Source organism: Gallus gallus, chromosome 1, assembly GCF_016699485.2.
Source record: "Gallus gallus isolate bGalGal1 chromosome 1, bGalGal1.mat.broiler.GRCg7b, whole genome shotgun sequence".
NCBI lineage: Eukaryota > Metazoa > Chordata > Aves > Galliformes > Phasianidae > Gallus > Gallus gallus.
The window spans coordinates 193,007,131-193,022,990 of record NC_052532.1 but is presented as its reverse complement, the minus strand read 5'-3'; the positions used below and the strand labels follow the sequence as shown (position 1 = coordinate 193,022,990).

Sequence of the window (15,860 nt, the reverse complement as noted above, 5' to 3'; positions counted from 1 at the left end):
TCTTTCCCCAGATTCTCTCCAAACTCCAAAACAGTCTCTCCAAACCATGAACAAACTGGTCAAAGAAAGACTTGGACAGTCTAGGTCAGGACTGAGGTTTTGTGCTGCAATTACATCACGCTATGCCTTCAGGCAAGACACAGCCTTAAACTCTTTTTCTTTAGAGGTGGTGCAATGCTGTTTCCCCAAGCTGTAAAGAAATGGTCCTCAACAGAAGGACGCTATTTTTTTTTCTTACTCAGATAAGAACAAGTAACATTTTAGAGTTTCATTCCTTGTGAAAAAATGAGGAGGAACCTTTCTCCTTCAGCTGTTCTCCATTCCTGTAAGGTGAATGCATTCCTAGTCCTTTCAGCTTGCTGTCAGTGACTTCTTCCATGTGACACACAGACTCCTACAGACCCTGGTTGCACGGGCGTCGCATCTCAGAAACCTGCTAACTCATCACCTACAGTCTTCTCTGGTGTGTCTGTTGACATGTTACTTAAGAGTGACCTTTCCCTCAAAGAAAGAAACTCTTCCTCTGGGAAGTGAACACCTATGGCCATTACTTATCTGGTTGGGTACCACCATCTCTCTGCACACTCCTGTGGCTCTGTTCCCACCAACAAATTTTGTCTGAGGTCAGTGGCTTTTGTTACAAATTAGATATATGAAGAAACAGGATCAGATAAGAGCGCCCAGTGCCAAAGCCAGGCTCCTCTGCAGTTTTTCATGTCTCCTGGCCCTGCCCTTAATCACACTTCTCAGAGTTAGACTGGAGCCCTCTTTTGGATAACACCAGGTAAGGAAAACAAATTTCCTTACCAATCAGTCAGAAAGTTCTTTCCCCTATCTCACTGGCTCCTCCTAAGATTCTCTAGTCTGGATTGACTTTCTGAGACATGAAGCTGAGCACAGCAAGCAAAGGTCAGACATTGCTTGCTTTCTGCTGCAGGTGATTGACCAAATTTCCATGCATGCCTCAGAACATGGGGATTTCTGCTTAGCTTTTTATCCTCAAGGCTGGTAGCTACCTAGATGGAGGCCAAAACTCTGCAAGTCAGTATGCAAATCATAGAATCGTAGAATCATGAAGGTTGGAAGAGACCACTAAGATCACCAATTCCAATAGTCAGCCCATCACCATTATGCCCACTAAACCGTGTCCCTAAGTGTCACATCTACCCTTTTCTCAGTAATGAATATGGACAGACAGACAGGACAGTGCATTACCCAAGCTCAAGCCCTACAAATTTCCCTGAAATACTCAAAAACTAAAAGTTAACTCCAGCTGGAGCGTGGATATGGGAGGAAAGGTCTCCTTCACATTTGTTTTCCCACACTGACATGCATACAGGGAGCAGGAAGCAGAGTTACTATACCTTTCTTATCTGCTCTGATGGCATGCAGAGCCATGGGCCAGGAGAGGAGGACCATGATGGTTATTGCCCCTATGTGGAGATAGGGGGCTGTGATCTGGCAAGGAGAGAAAAGGATTTTATATAAAGGGTCAAGTGCAGATACAGATGGAAAAAAGCCCCAGCATGACTATACCTTCCCACACGATTCCTCTTCTCTCCCACACCTAGGTTGAATCCACCAATCACCCCAAAATTTGGAGAAGAAAGGTGTGCCCCAATCCAGGCTGGTGCCCCAGCATGCTCCTCACTTTACTATGCAGCTCTCCTTTCTTCTGTTCAGCTGAAAGGGACAAGGCTGTCCTTGTCCACGAGGGCCTGGCAGGCAGTCACCTTCACCACCATGCCATAATTCATTAACATCTTCCAGAGAGCAGCCATTTTAATCCAGTCTAATTCAACCCAATCCTATCCAGGTAACAGCCATCTCCAATGCAACTACGTCTTGGAACTAATGGCAACAAACCTGAGTTTCCTAAGCCTTTCCTATTGCTCTGTCCATCGCTGACTGAAAGGCTGAAGAAAGTAGAAGTCATTGAGAGATTTTTTGTGTGTGATGCTGTCTGCTCTAGACACTTGACACTTGACCCTTCCAGTCCCTTTGCAATGCTGTCCTAATGTTCACAGGCAATAAGTGAAGTGGGAGACAGGTGATACATCCAAGTAATATCCTCAAGGCGGCTCTGTAGTCAAATGCTATAACTTCCTCCCTCCTGGTGCATGGGGGGACCCAGGTGCTACAACATTATGCAGCAGTGGAGCAGATCTTGCCTCCGCCTTCAGATCTGCTGAGGGTTGTGACCACGCACTGTGACCTCCTGCATCCCACAGGTTGTCCCACCTTGCACATTTCCCACCTACTCCCTAAAAACCTCAATGCTTTGTCCTCTTCTGATTCACTATGACTTCCCAAAACATGTTACACAAAACACATAGCTCAAAACCAAACTTCAGGTCTTGGCTTCCTTTCTTCCAGCAGGAAATATTAACTTATTAAGTCATAATGAAGGCTTATGCAAACCTGAGTAGACTGCCAGGAAAACCCCTGTGAAAAACATTCACCACTTGGAATTTTCTATTGATTACCAAAAAATACTTCTAGAAATTAGTTGTTTTGTTTTGTTTTGTTTTGTTTTGTTTTGTTTTGTTTCTTTAAACAGTCTCCAAGTCCCTCTTACCTGGAATGACAGGAGGACTGTTTTCCATTGATCTCCCCAGAGTACAGACAATATGAAGATGGCTGCGACAGAGAAACCCAGGACAAGAAAAGTCCCAATCTAGGGAGACAAAGAGGACATGAATTAGCTTGAATATTTCTGCATAGCACATACAAGTCATTGGCCTGTCATACTTATTTAAGCAGTTCAGACTCAATGAATTTGGGATGCACGAGCTTGAATACATCAGTTTGGAAACATCTGATGAAACTAAAACCAAACTGATGGTGCTATAAGTTGGATTTTCTCTATGACAAGATTGATTTTAAGTTTGGTACCTAACCTGAGTCAGCCCTCAAGATTCCCTCTAAAATGAATAGAGAAAGAGGGGAATTTCAGGAGTGGTCTCTTTCCACTGGCTTTACAATGAGATATCTCTCTCTGTGAGCCAGTGTATATGGAGCCTAGATGATGCAACATTAAATCCTTTACCTGTAGCTGGCTGAACTCAGAAGTGATGAATTGAGCCCAAAAGACACACTGTCACACTTTTCTTATGCTGAGATTCTTTGCAATGGGCTTCTGCAACTGCAAACACTTCTTAGATGAGTATTCATTTTTTAACTTAAAGAAGTAGTTCATTCTGTTCTTTGAATACTTGCCCAGTTTAGTACCAAAGCAGTTATGACAGTATGCTCTTCTTGGCACATCATCAATCTGCTGAGCACTACATGCTAGTTGGACCAAGACCCAAACCACTCTTCAGGGAGATCCTACACATCAACATCTTAACAACCCGTTCCCAATCTCTTCCACTCAAGGATACCATCCTAATATTTTCCACAGATTGTTCTATTGTCCTTCTGGCTCTTCAGAAAGCACATTTTCAATAGCAAAATGATTATTCCCATTACTAAAATGAAAAAGCAGGATCAAGTGTCATCTCATCCAACTACTCATTTCCACTGCAAAATTTGTCATCATGTTACTTTCTTCCCTAAACTGCATGGCTAGGGACTCCTTTTTGAAAGGTCTCAAACTTAACTTTCAAGAATTTCTTAAGAAAGGTGACTTTTATCCCTACCCAAGGAGGTGGTGGAGTCACCATCCCTGGAGGTTTTAAAGAAAAAGGCAGACGTCACATTGAATGACATTGTGGGGGAGGTGGTGATGGGTTGATGGTTGGACCAGATGATCTTACTGGTCTTTCCAACCTTAACGATTCTATGATTCTATGATTATGCACAATTTCGTAGCAACAGATTCCTGAGGGTTTGCTTCTGTACCTTCAGAACTCCAGGTGACACTTCCAGAACTTCTCAAAGACAAAAAGGATGCCTGGGGAAAGACAGATTTCTGCTCTACAGAGAAGGCAGCTACTGCCTGCAGAGGCTTATGCTGTGCTCCTCAGCAAACTCCTCCTTTGTCTTTATGCTACTATATGTGAGCACGTCAAATATAGACATCCTCACCTGAATGAGTCACTGCAGACTGCTTTTATAGTCAGCAAGGAAAAAAAGGTGGTTTAGGTGTGATTCATCTCATCTTAATTTAGATACCTGTGACCAGCTGGATGATTTGCATCTTCAGACAGTTCGTTTCCCTCATCCAAAGGAAGCCTGGGGTGACCAGCTCAGGTGGAAACATCATTCTCATGGATATCTAAAGCCTCTTGAAATTAACCTCTTCTCTCCCTTCCATCTCTCCCATAATCTAAGCAATTTTGCATGAAGAGTACACCACAGGTTTGATGTTTAAAACATGGATTAGGGTTACCAGAAAGCCCTGACTCTACTCACCTTGTGACTCCAGTGCAGGTACAGCTGCTGCCCTTCTGCGAGCAAACACATTGCTAGGACCTGGAAAATCAAGAAGACATAGTTGGCATCCTGGCATAGGATGATAAAGTGTGTTTAGTGAGGCACTTCTGGAATGATTTTTGCTTTGGAAACTCATTTTATGCCTTGCTGCACAGTGGCGAGGATGTTAGCAGGACAGATGTGTGCTGAGAAATGTTTATTGCCACAGTAAATATGCTCCAGAAATGACCAAGCACACAACAAAGCTGCCCTGTAGGATCAGCATCTTCTCTGAGCTCTTTGGTGAGCACATGTTGCGAATATAAACTCTGGCAGAGAGCATATAGCCAGGGCCAGCATCCATGACATGAACCTTGCCTGCTTTCCATGTGTCTGTTGTCATTTAGAGGTGTATCATCCATAGCTCATGGAATAGCTAATGTCTCAATAAATAAACAAACAAACAAACAAACAAACAAACAAACAGAGTGCAAAGGAGACCACGTATTGACAGCAATTACAAGAAATGCAAACAGGCACATCTCAGAACATGGACATCTACCATTGGAGATTCAAAACCTCTACTTCATATTGAATTAATGTGGCTGGTATGTTCCTTTTCCTGGTGGGATACATGGAGAGGGCTCCCTTGAGGCACAGCACAAACCCCAGTCAGGACAAGGGACAACCCACAAGTCCTGGAACACTGAGAAGTAAAGGGTGAGGAAAACCAGTCCATGGTTTTGCTGGAAACTTTCTTCTGTGCTCAGATAGCTGAGTGGCTGTAGCACTCTCCTCAGCAACTGTAAGGGACAGTTTGGGGAGCAGCATCACCAGATGTTGATGTCATTGATGGAGATGTTAGAGAGCACCATTCCCAGTACCATCCCCTGAGGGACACCACTGTCACTGATCTCCATCCGAACACTGAGACATTGACCACCACTCTGAATACAATCTCACAATCAGTTCCTCAACCATTGAACAGTCCACCCATCAAATCCATATCTTTCCAACTTAGAGAGAAGGATGTTATGGGGGATTGTGTCAGTGGCCTTACTAAATCCCAAGAGATGACATCAGTGGTTCTTCCCTTGTCCACTGACGCAGTTATGCCAACATAAAAAGAAGAAAGGTAGGTCAGGCAGGATCTGCCCTTGGTGAAGCCATGCTGGTTATCCCACATCACCTCCTTCTCTTCCATGTGCCTTAGCACAGCTTCCGGGAAGATCTGCTCCATGATCTTCCCCAGCACATAGGTTGATAGTTCCCTGGGTAGTTCCCTGGATCTGTTCTGAAAACCAACTACAAAAGAATGTAAGCTCTTTCTGACCCAGCTACAAATACACTCTTTTTCCAGGATGATGCTGATTTGAAGTGAGATAAGCACAGCAGAGAATACAGATCAGCTTTTAAGTACCTCTTGACACATTAGACTCCTTTAATTTAATCCTACACCCAGTACATGATGGGTAACCGTGGGAGCAGTTCGGAGGGAATTGAATTACTGTTGAAGATCTTAAGCCGGCTCCACTTAAATAATCCACTTCAGAAAAACTAAGAAAAAAGGCACTTTCAGAATCTTGTCTTTTCTGCAAGCAAAGTTGTAAAGACTTCATCCAAGTCAAAGGTGCATCCACTTATTTCACAGGATGTTCTCAACCAGACTCTCCCCTGCTACTGCAGTATAACCTTCCTATGAATGATGCAGCACATCCAGGGATGCCACTGGAGGACGAGCTCATTTTTATGAATGGAGACAACAGCTCGTTATCAGTTTTCAAGAAGAATAATCACCAATCAGAAGGAACTCCTGCAGTTGCACTACTGGGTACTGTAGGAGAACACATCTTAACAGGTTGGTGAGCAGATGTGATGTGGACAAGATCCATCCTCTGTGTGTTCTGGCACAGTCAGCTTGAGCTTTCTTTGTTCTCCATAAACCCCTCAAGGCTTAACATCTCAACCTTCATCCTCAGAAGCTGCCTCAGAACCCATTCAATGTGTTGTTCCACAGGGAGCAGCTGCCCCTAAAAATGTCTCACATGTTTGCAGCAAGGTCAAAAAGAACAACCAACTTCCTTGGGCAAAAAGAACAACCAACACAAGCAGGCATCCCTCCTTCAAACTTTTTCCATTCATGTCCTGGGATTGTCTAATATAATTTCATGGGCATGCTAGCATTGATGACGGATATATATCTAATTATTATCATGAAGGTTAAAGCCCAGGTCCCTCTTGCCAGCCCCATCAGCTCTCTCAGTCTTACATCCAATACTTGCAATCTTCTCGTCTTTAGTAAGAAGTGTGGAAATGTCTCCTTTCACCAGGGTCAGCACTCCTGCCCATGGCAGGAGGGTTACAGCTACATCCCTTCCAACCCATGCCATTTTGTGATTCTATGATCTACCAGTCAACTCGTAATTAAGGCATGCTTCCTTAATGCAAGAGAGTTGGATTCACTGTAATGGGGCTCACATCTCTGTCTTCCTCTTTCTGCATGGGGTACTGCCCACAAAGTTATGATGAAAAATGATGGACAGTAGTCTCCTCATCCCACCTCTCCGAACTTCAGTGCCAGTGGACAGTTTTAAGTCTTCCTTTTTAGCCTATGAATGCAGATGCTGCAGCATTTCTGAACCACTTTTCATTACACAGTCACAAATGGCTTTCCCAAACCCTTGGAATGAACGCGGTTGAACTACAGAAAGAAAAATATTATCCGTTGGTGTTTGAAAGATTGAACAACAAAAGACTTTTCTTCTCCACTGAACCTGGATTGTCCTGCAGCTAGACCCCTCAGCTTAACCTTTTAGCTTTAATAGGAATGAGAAAATTGTCATGGGGAGCAGTAACAATTACATTAATTGAAACTGATTGTCTGAAGAAAATTACACTGATGTATGCAGTCAGAGAGCGTCTTTGCAGTCACTGCTTTATTGTGCAGCCTTTTGTTCAGCAGCTGGTGGGCTGAAGAATGTTTGCTTCAGTGGTTCCCAATGAGGACGTGGAAGCAGGCCTGCAGGTTCTAGTTGGATGCCACTGCTAAGGAAGAGAGTACGGTGCCCACAGGTAAAAAAACAACAAGCCAGCTACTGGCTGCTGTGAAATCTCTCTACTCCAACAAGGACAGCAGTGTGCTCAGTTTTTTGATGTGATGGACTACTGATACAAAGCATCGGTATAAGGAATGTAAAGATATAAGGAAAAAGTTCTTTACTATAAGGGTAATGAAGAACTGGCACAGGCTGCTCTCCAGTGGTGGTGGATGTCCCATCCCTGGAGACATTCAAGGTCAGGCTGGATGGGGCTCTGAGCACCTGATAGAGCTGTGGGTGACCTCGTGCACTGCAGAGGAGTTGGACTAGATGGTTATAAAGGTCCCTTCGAACTCAAAAGATGGATCTATGATCGCAAGGAAACATTGCTTGAGTGAAGACCTCAAGTCCTTCCTGCAGCAGGCATGGAGATGGTCTCTATCCAGAACTGTTCAGCGAGAACATGGGAGCAGCACCCACAATGGTAAGAGTACTTAGGTGTAGAAGGGTTTCATTGTATTTATGAGTTTTTGGGGCTGGAGAGTTCATCACAGGGTACGCTAGAAGGCTAAATGCTGTGACAGGGAAGATCATATGGTGATGGAGGTGTGTTTCCAGTCTGAGTCATTCTCTGAAAGAGGTCCTGTTAGAACAAGCATTGGTGAGTCAGCTTGCCAGTCTCCTCCACATCCCTATCCCTTGTCATAGTATCGTATAATCACAGACTGGTTTGGATTGGAAGCGATCTTAAAGCCCACCCAGTTCCAACCACTGCTATGTGCAGGGATACATCCCATAGATCATGCTGCCCAGGGCACCATCCAGCGTGGCCTTGAGCACCTCCAGTGATGGGGCACCCACAGCTCTCTGGGCAGCCTCACCACCCTCTGAATGAAGAATTTCTTCCTAATATCTAAGCTAAAACTTCGCACATTTTGAGATAGCAGGAACATGGATGGTAGTGTTGAGCACTACTCATGCTCCTCTTTTCTTCAGGGTCTATTCCCATTTAGATCACAGCCCTGATAGCACGGGGCCTCGTGTCTCCCAGAACCCACTGCTCAGCATAGTTGAGTTCTGAAATCCTGTCAAATTACATGATTGACACAATGATGCAAGCAAGCAGGGCAAGTGCCCTTCAAAATACCCAGTGGCTTTCTTTGGGTGAGTGACTTCATGAGGAGGAGGAGGAAATGGAGTCTGACTACAGGGGCTGTCTCAAGAGCAGAGGCACCTCTGAAATGTTTCCCTTGTAGAACTTGTCTGGTGACAGCACCCAAACTCCAAGTTTCACCCTCTTGAGGAAGGTAGACACTGTTAGACTTGTCAGACAGAACCAAGACGCTGGGAGGACTTATCTACACAATGGGACCAAGACAGAATCAAACCCCATAGGACACCAATTTCTCTCATATTTACATCTCCATTTCTGGCTTTACTTAGTTCATTGCCTTCCCCAATAGCTTGCAATCATCACCTGCATGCTGCCAAGGACATGAAACTCCTCTAAAAAAGTCTGGACACTTGATGACGTTTGGATGCTGGCAAAGCACAAACACGAGTCTGAAGCTGATCCAGCCAGAACCAGGCACTGGAACTGGTGATAAAAGCCAGTGTTTTTGGTCACGGTGGTGAGTCAAAGCCATCAGCCCACCCTGGGTGCATGACATCCCAAAATGGAAGCAGATGTGAGACTGAGCATGGACTCCAGTTCTTGGAATTGAAGTGATTTCTTTGCCTGGAGCTCTGCATGCAGAAGATTGAACACAGGGGTAGATCTATGCTTGTTTCGGGTTCTCTTTGAGGAAAACAACAGGGAAAAAGTTTGAGCATGTAGCAGTGTTGGGAAATGCTTGCCCTTGTCATGTTTCCAGGAACCAAAGGAGACAGCAGATCAGAATTCCAGAGAAAATTTACTGGGATTTGGAAAAATGAAGGACTCAGGACATTACCTCTCTGGGCATACAATTCAGGAGTGCTTTCTCACCACGTCTGTAGTCTCTGCCTGAGGACGAACTCTCCAGCAAAGCAGAGGGAATCAAGGCAACTCCAGTGATGATATTTCTCTTCTTCTAATGAGAGCTTCTGTTCTCATATTGCCATCACTACGTTAGTCATGGTAATAGATAGATACTCATATCTCCATACTTCCCTGCTGTCAAAGCAACAAACTTCAGCTCCCACTAAGGAGAGAAGAAACGCACTCACCAAAGGGAAATCATTGAAAGAATGCACAGAACCTACAACTGTCTCAGAGACCTCTGCACTGAAAATGCTCTTCCACGGTCAACAATGAGGAGAAAGTACCAGAAATGCTCTCTGTGTTCCCAGTCCTCCCCAAATATCCACTCCCAGTGATGGGTGAACTTTGGTCTGACGCATCAAAGCCAGACTTATATTTACTTTGTGAGCTCATAACTGACTCTCGCAAGGAGCTTTACTCACCAAAAGCAGCGTGATGTACATGAACAGGATAGCAGCCACTATCAGGAGAACCAGAGACCAAAGGAACCAGAAGCCTAGGTTCCCATAGTTATACCTAAAAAGGAATAAAATCCCATAACAGTGTTTGTGTTACATTGGCACAGGGGCTGCAGGGAAGCAATAGTTGGAGATGTCAGAATGCTGGAGGAGCTGCAGAGGCATTTCCCAAGGAGAGAGAGGGAAGCTTTACTTCCTACCCAAAGGCTCAATAAGAGTCAATGGCATAATTACACCTTTCCTCCCTCTGATATTAGAGCTACCTGGATGGCATCTAATTTTAGGTGTTAGATTTATGTAACTGTTGCCTACATAGTGCAGAAGGAAAGGATTTGCATAAAGGCTTGCTCACTATTTCTCTGTTTCAAGTTGGGGGCACACAATTCTCTTTGCTCTGAGATAGCTGGTACAATGCTTTTGCTGCTAGCCACTACATCTCTTTACTCCTAGCAGTGTTGTTCAATTTCATAGAATCACAGGATCATTTGAGTTGGAAGGGACCTCTAAAAGCCATCTGGTCCAGCTCTCCTGCAGTTCACAGGGACACCCACAGCTCCATCAGGTGCTCAGAGCCCATCCAGCCTGACCTTGGGTGCCTCTGGGGATGGGGCACCACCACGTCTCTGGGCAGCCTGTGCCAGTGACTCATTACAATTGTCATAAAAAACTTTTTTCCTTATATTCAATCTAAATCTCCTCACTTTTAATTTGAAACCATTTCCCCTTGTCCTATCAATTTGAATGCTGGACACAGGACTTCAAGGAGTCATATCTTTGGCTCATGACTGAAGTGTCTTACCTGCTTGTGGTGTCCCATTAGAACCCAAGTGGAAAAGAAGGAAAACACAGTACTTACCAGTCAAAGTTATTGTAGTCATTTTTTGCTTCTCCCCACAAGTACAGGAAGACCAGAGAAAAGCAGAAAGCTCCAACAAGGAGTGGGAAAAACACACATTCCCGCTAGAAAGGCAGAAGAAGGACAGTTGTTCAGAGCCTTGTTTACTCCAAAACAATCAGAGAAAACAGCAGTTGCTTTTAGGCTGTCCTTAAGCATGTGGCTTGATGCTGGACCTCCCTCGTTTATAAACTCCCTTCAAGCACTGGAAGGCCACAAGGAGGTCTCTCCAGACAGAGCCTTCTCTTCTCCAGCCTGAACAAGCCCAGCTCCCTCAGCCTTTTTTCATAGGAGAGATGCTCCAACCATCTGAGCATATTCATGGCCTCCTACTACAGACTCTCTCCTAGAGAGCTGGGGCTGCTCAGCCTCTGAAGACATGAGGAGTATTGGGTCAGCACTCTCAGACACTGGGTTTGGGTTAATGTTAATGGGTAAAGATGTTGGCTTAAACCAATGTCTAAGTTGTAAAGACCATTAGGGCATGTCTGATTTGAAAGTCAAATGCTCTCCATGCTCAGAGGGCTCAGACCACCAAGGGGGTATTCAAAAAGCATCTGGACAAAGCTCTCAGACATATGGCCTGTTTTTTGGGTGATCCCATGTGCAGCCAGGATTTGGACTCAATGACCTTTATGAATCCCTTCTAACTTGAGATTTTCTATAACTCTCTGATCTACAGCTCCATCAGGTGCTCAGAGCTCCAGCCAGCCTGATCTTGAGTGTCTCCAGGAATGGGGCACCCACCACCTCTCTAGACAACCTGTGCCAGTGCTTCACCACCCTTATCATAAAAACACTTTTTTCTTACATCCAATCTAAATCTCCCCTCTTTTAGTTTGAAACCATTTCCCCTCATCCTGCCACAACAGACTCAGCTAAAGGGTCTGTCTCCTTCTTTCTTATGGCCCCCCATTCACTGGTTCCTCATTTGGTGCCAGGCCATTCCCTGCTGCCACGTTTGCTCGCTGCATGGTGGCACAGACAAACTGAGCAACACATCAAGACCTCAAAGCCAAAATCCAGAGCAATGATAGACCTCATTTGGGCTGGGCTACCTTTGACCTGTGACATCAATCACTTGTCAGCTTAGGCTGACTTGTCCCAGTATGGAAATCAGTGTCTGTGCTGATTCTGGGCTAATTTACCGTCTTGCAGCAGCATTTCCCAGGCTCGGTCCTTCTGCGCTGATACCGCTTCCATCGGCAGCTGTAGAAACCAGCCAGGCAGGAGATGAAGGGCTGGTGCTCATATCTCTGCAGCAAGCGCCGACGTACCACCTTCAGCTTCCCAAACTTGATCTTCTTGAGGCTGGTGGAACTGGCCTCCATCTGAATAGCCTTATCTCATCTTCTTCCTGAAATGAGATCCCAAGATTTATGTCACGACTGTGGCTGTCCTCGCCTTTCCTTAGAATTGTAGAATCATAGAATGGCTTGGATTGGAAGGGACTTTGAAGACCATCTAGTTTCAACCCCTGCTGCAGGCAGGGTTGCCAACCACCTCAGGCCCCAGATCAGGCTGCCCAAGGCCCCAGCCAATATGGCTTTCTTATGGGGTGAGCTTTCCATATCAGAATTTTTCCCGAGAGGTTGCTGAGACTGCCATGAAAGTATGCTATGGACATCCCACCTAATGTTATATACTTATTAGAGATGCTTAAAATTAAAGCATGGTGGTTGCGAGCTCCCACAGCAGTCAGCGGCGAGCAGTAGGTGCTGCTGGTTGTACCTCCAGCACTCTGCATTACCTCTAAGGGAACCTCTGCCTCCTTTTGACTACACAGGGTGCTCTGGGAAAGGAAATCATTAACTTAAGCACTCCATGCAGCTTCCCAAACCATGTCAGATGAGCCTGAGCCTCGACTTAGCCATGGGAACCAGCTCAATAGCACCATGACCTGTCTGCAACCCCCTACAAGTTTAACTAGCTCAAGCAGGAAAGGGACTAAAACCCTCCCAGTTCACAGCTCTCTTATCCTGGAAAAACTGCAGCCATGCACAGACAGATTCCTTACGGATAAATTATTTCCTGGCTGAAATATCTTTCCTGGCAGAGTGTTTCATGGCTAGAAAGAATAGCTGTAAATACGCACACGTGGGAGATCTGTTCACCGTCAGGATTTTAAACAAAGATTTTGATGGTAAATTGTGAGTGATGTAGTCACCAGGAGAGCAAATAGCAAAGGGGTTTGAGCCAGAAAAGAGCAATTTGACCAGCAGGACACTATCAAGAACACAAAGAAAGATTTAGAAAAATATACTTGTGTGTTGTCTTATGAAGAAGCACCATCATCCATCACTTCTTTGGAGTATGAAGATGCCCTGAGGTGCTTTCCTGTTACACTAAAAAGTGTTTTGTTGCCCCCAGAAAGCCTATAATCAGTTTGCAGAAGCCACAAATAACACAGAAAGACGAGATGCAATTTAACATCGAAATGTTGCATCCCTGTTAGATTTTCCAAATGTCTCAGTCTATCATCAGCTTGGGCACAAATGAGAAGGGATAGATATTGGATACTAGGAAAAGTTTCTTCTCCGAAAGAGCAGTAATGCACTGGCAGAGGCTGCCCTGGGAGGTGTCCCTGGAGGTGTTCAGCAACCCTGGAGATGCGGCACATGGGGACATGGTCAGTGGGCATGGTGGGATGTGTTGGGGTTGGGCTTGGTGATCTTAGAGGTCTTTTCCAACCTTAATGACTCTGTGATTAAATGAGACACGAGAGTTGTCAGTTTGGACCACTGCTAATTGAAGTGTGCCCAGGTGTGCCATACTCTGAATGTCTTCCTGTGGCAGAGGCCATTCAGGACAGTCAGGGAGAACCCCATACTGTTGGGTATGATGGGGTCAAGACACTCCTAAATGTTCACTAACATCTTTCTTTGAGGATCCCTAGATCACAGTTTTCCCCATCCACAGCACCTATTCTTCCCCAGCCCTTGATTCAAGCCTTCATCCTTTTCCTTCAGCAATAGGGATGAAGACACTCAGTCAAAACCATCTGTTTTTCTGTCAGAAGACCATGAGATTTGCTATTGCATTCCTGATGCATGCATGAGGTTCACACATCAATATTTGCCTATGAGTGTATAGGATTTGGCAGGAAAACAAACTGCAGGTACCTTGACACACTGTTCTCTCCATTCAGTTGTCTGGATGTTAAATCTTTGTGGTAGTCTATCTTTCTCATAAAAATTGCCACGGGATGGAGGTACCACTAGCTCCCTACACATGCTAATCCCATCTGAACCAGTTTTACCTTTCAAAGGCTTTTTTCAATGTCTAGCCTCCTGTGTTACAGCTTAATCCCACTACCTCATGACCTATTCGTGCGAGATACAGAGAGCAGTTTAATTTTTTCCTCTGTTATGCATTTCACAACTGTTTGGATGAGTGCTGTCTCTATGGAGTTCTTGGAAAGAGTGAGCACAAAATCCCACATAATGGGAAACATTCAGCAAGGAGCCTTTCGCAGAGCTCCAGTATTTATCACAGACAAACCAACCAAGGTGCCATCTTGGTATCATCTCTAGGAGTTGGACTCAGTCATCCTTATGGGTCCCTTTCAACCTGGGATATTCTGTGATTCTGTGATCTTGACCAAACAAGACTAAACTCCTTTTAGCATGAGGTGGTGTGAGGATGCCACTTTGGGGATTCCACATTCAGACCTCAGAGCCCCCAGCGCTCAAAGGGCTCATCTTGTCACCAGGCTACATCCTCAGATAATGTCCTGGTGGCACCCATCCCTTGCCAGCCTTCAGGAAATAACACTTAGGAAGCTTAAGCTTATGAACCTACACCATGGAATATGAACCTTTGGAGCTGTTTATAAGGAACATTCTTTCTCTCCAACAAGGACCAGCTTTGAGATGTAGCTGATATCCTCCCATGATCCTCCATCCTTGCCCACAGATTTCCTGTTGTAGTATGGCGTTCAGAAGTCATGAGAACATCTCTTCCAAGGTCTGTCTGAATCTGTAATGCCTCAGATCACATCAAACACAAAATCCACAAGCATCTGATCCTAATAAAGACAATATCCCTGCTTCTGGACCTGGAAACCAGCTAAAGGGCAAACAGCATTGAAACATACGGCAGAGTCCAGAAGTCCTCGATAGGATATGGAGCAGCTCAGTCATTACTAGTACACAGCAAGAGGCTACACAGCACTTGCACTGAGATCTGAAGCAGGGCTCCTAAGATTCAGAGGCTGTCTGCAAACATGCTCATCCCCACCAGACAAAGGTACATGACTGGAGAAGGGTGACTGCAAACCCCAAACCCATTTACTGGGAAAGACAAAGGAGTAAAGAGAAAGCAGGAAGACATACATCAGTAGGAGAGCAAAGTTTAGGGCTTAGTAAGTGAGCTGTGAAAGTGGTAACACATGTTTTCCAGCTCCACAAGCCCAGGAGACCTCAGGTCTTTCTCTAGCAAACAGACGTTTTTTGCTCAATGATAAGAGTCCCCCCATCTGCAGGCAGTGGAGCAGGGCTGCTCTATTCCCACTGCTTGACAGAGGGTAAGGAAAAGTATGAGAAATTGTCCAGGAGTTGTGGAGGAAGGAGATGGAGGAAAAAAATGAGAAACATTCTGTGTGATCCGAATGCAGAAGGTACTGCAGGAAGAGTTTGCTTGGGAGGCAAGAGTACAAGCAAGGAGATCTTTGTCTTTATTTTATCTATATCTTTCCCTTTCCTTTCCTTCTTCCTCTCCTCTCCTTTTCCCTTTCCTTTTCCCTTTCCCTTTCCTTCCCTCCCCTTCCCTTTCCCCTTTCCCCTTTCCTTTTTCCTTTCCTTTTTCCTTTCCCTCCCCTCCCTCCCCTCCCTCCTCTCCTCTCCTCTCCTCTCCTCTCCTCTCCTCTCCTCTCCTCTCCTCTCCTCTCCTCTCCTCTCCTCTCCTCTCCTCTCCTCTCCTCTCCTCTCCTCTCCTCTCCTCTCCTCTCCTCTCCTCTCCTCTCCTCTCCTCTCCTCTCCTCTCCTCTCCTCTCCTCTCCTCTCCCATCTTTTCTTGTCTTTTTTTTTTTTTTGTCTTTCCTTGCTTTTTCTTGATCTTACTGCCATTTAAAAGACATTTGGAGAGGAAAT

At 45.2% G+C, this 15,860-nt stretch overlaps 1 protein-coding gene across 4 annotated transcripts in view; it reads right to left on the bottom strand.

Moving 5' to 3' along the window:
- Positions 1-15,860, bottom strand: part of GDPD4 (glycerophosphodiester phosphodiesterase domain containing 2) — a 35,447-nt gene that overhangs the window by 8,969 nt on the left and 10,618 nt on the right. For all 4 annotated transcript variants that reach the window (XM_040704686.2, XM_040704690.2, XM_417276.8 and 1 more), the window contains exons 2-7: positions 11,919-12,127; positions 10,732-10,835; positions 9,840-9,933; positions 4,357-4,416; positions 2,579-2,677; positions 1,365-1,458 (exon numbers count right to left, since the gene is read on the bottom strand). In XM_040704686.2, coding sequence (XP_040560620.1) covers positions 1,365-1,458; positions 2,579-2,677; positions 4,357-4,416; positions 9,840-9,933; positions 10,732-10,835; positions 11,919-12,101 — 634 coding nt within the window. In that variant the 5' untranslated portion in view covers positions 12,102-12,127. The remainder of the gene's footprint in view (positions 1-1,364; positions 1,459-2,578; positions 2,678-4,356; positions 4,417-9,839; positions 9,934-10,731; positions 10,836-11,918; positions 12,128-15,860) is intronic.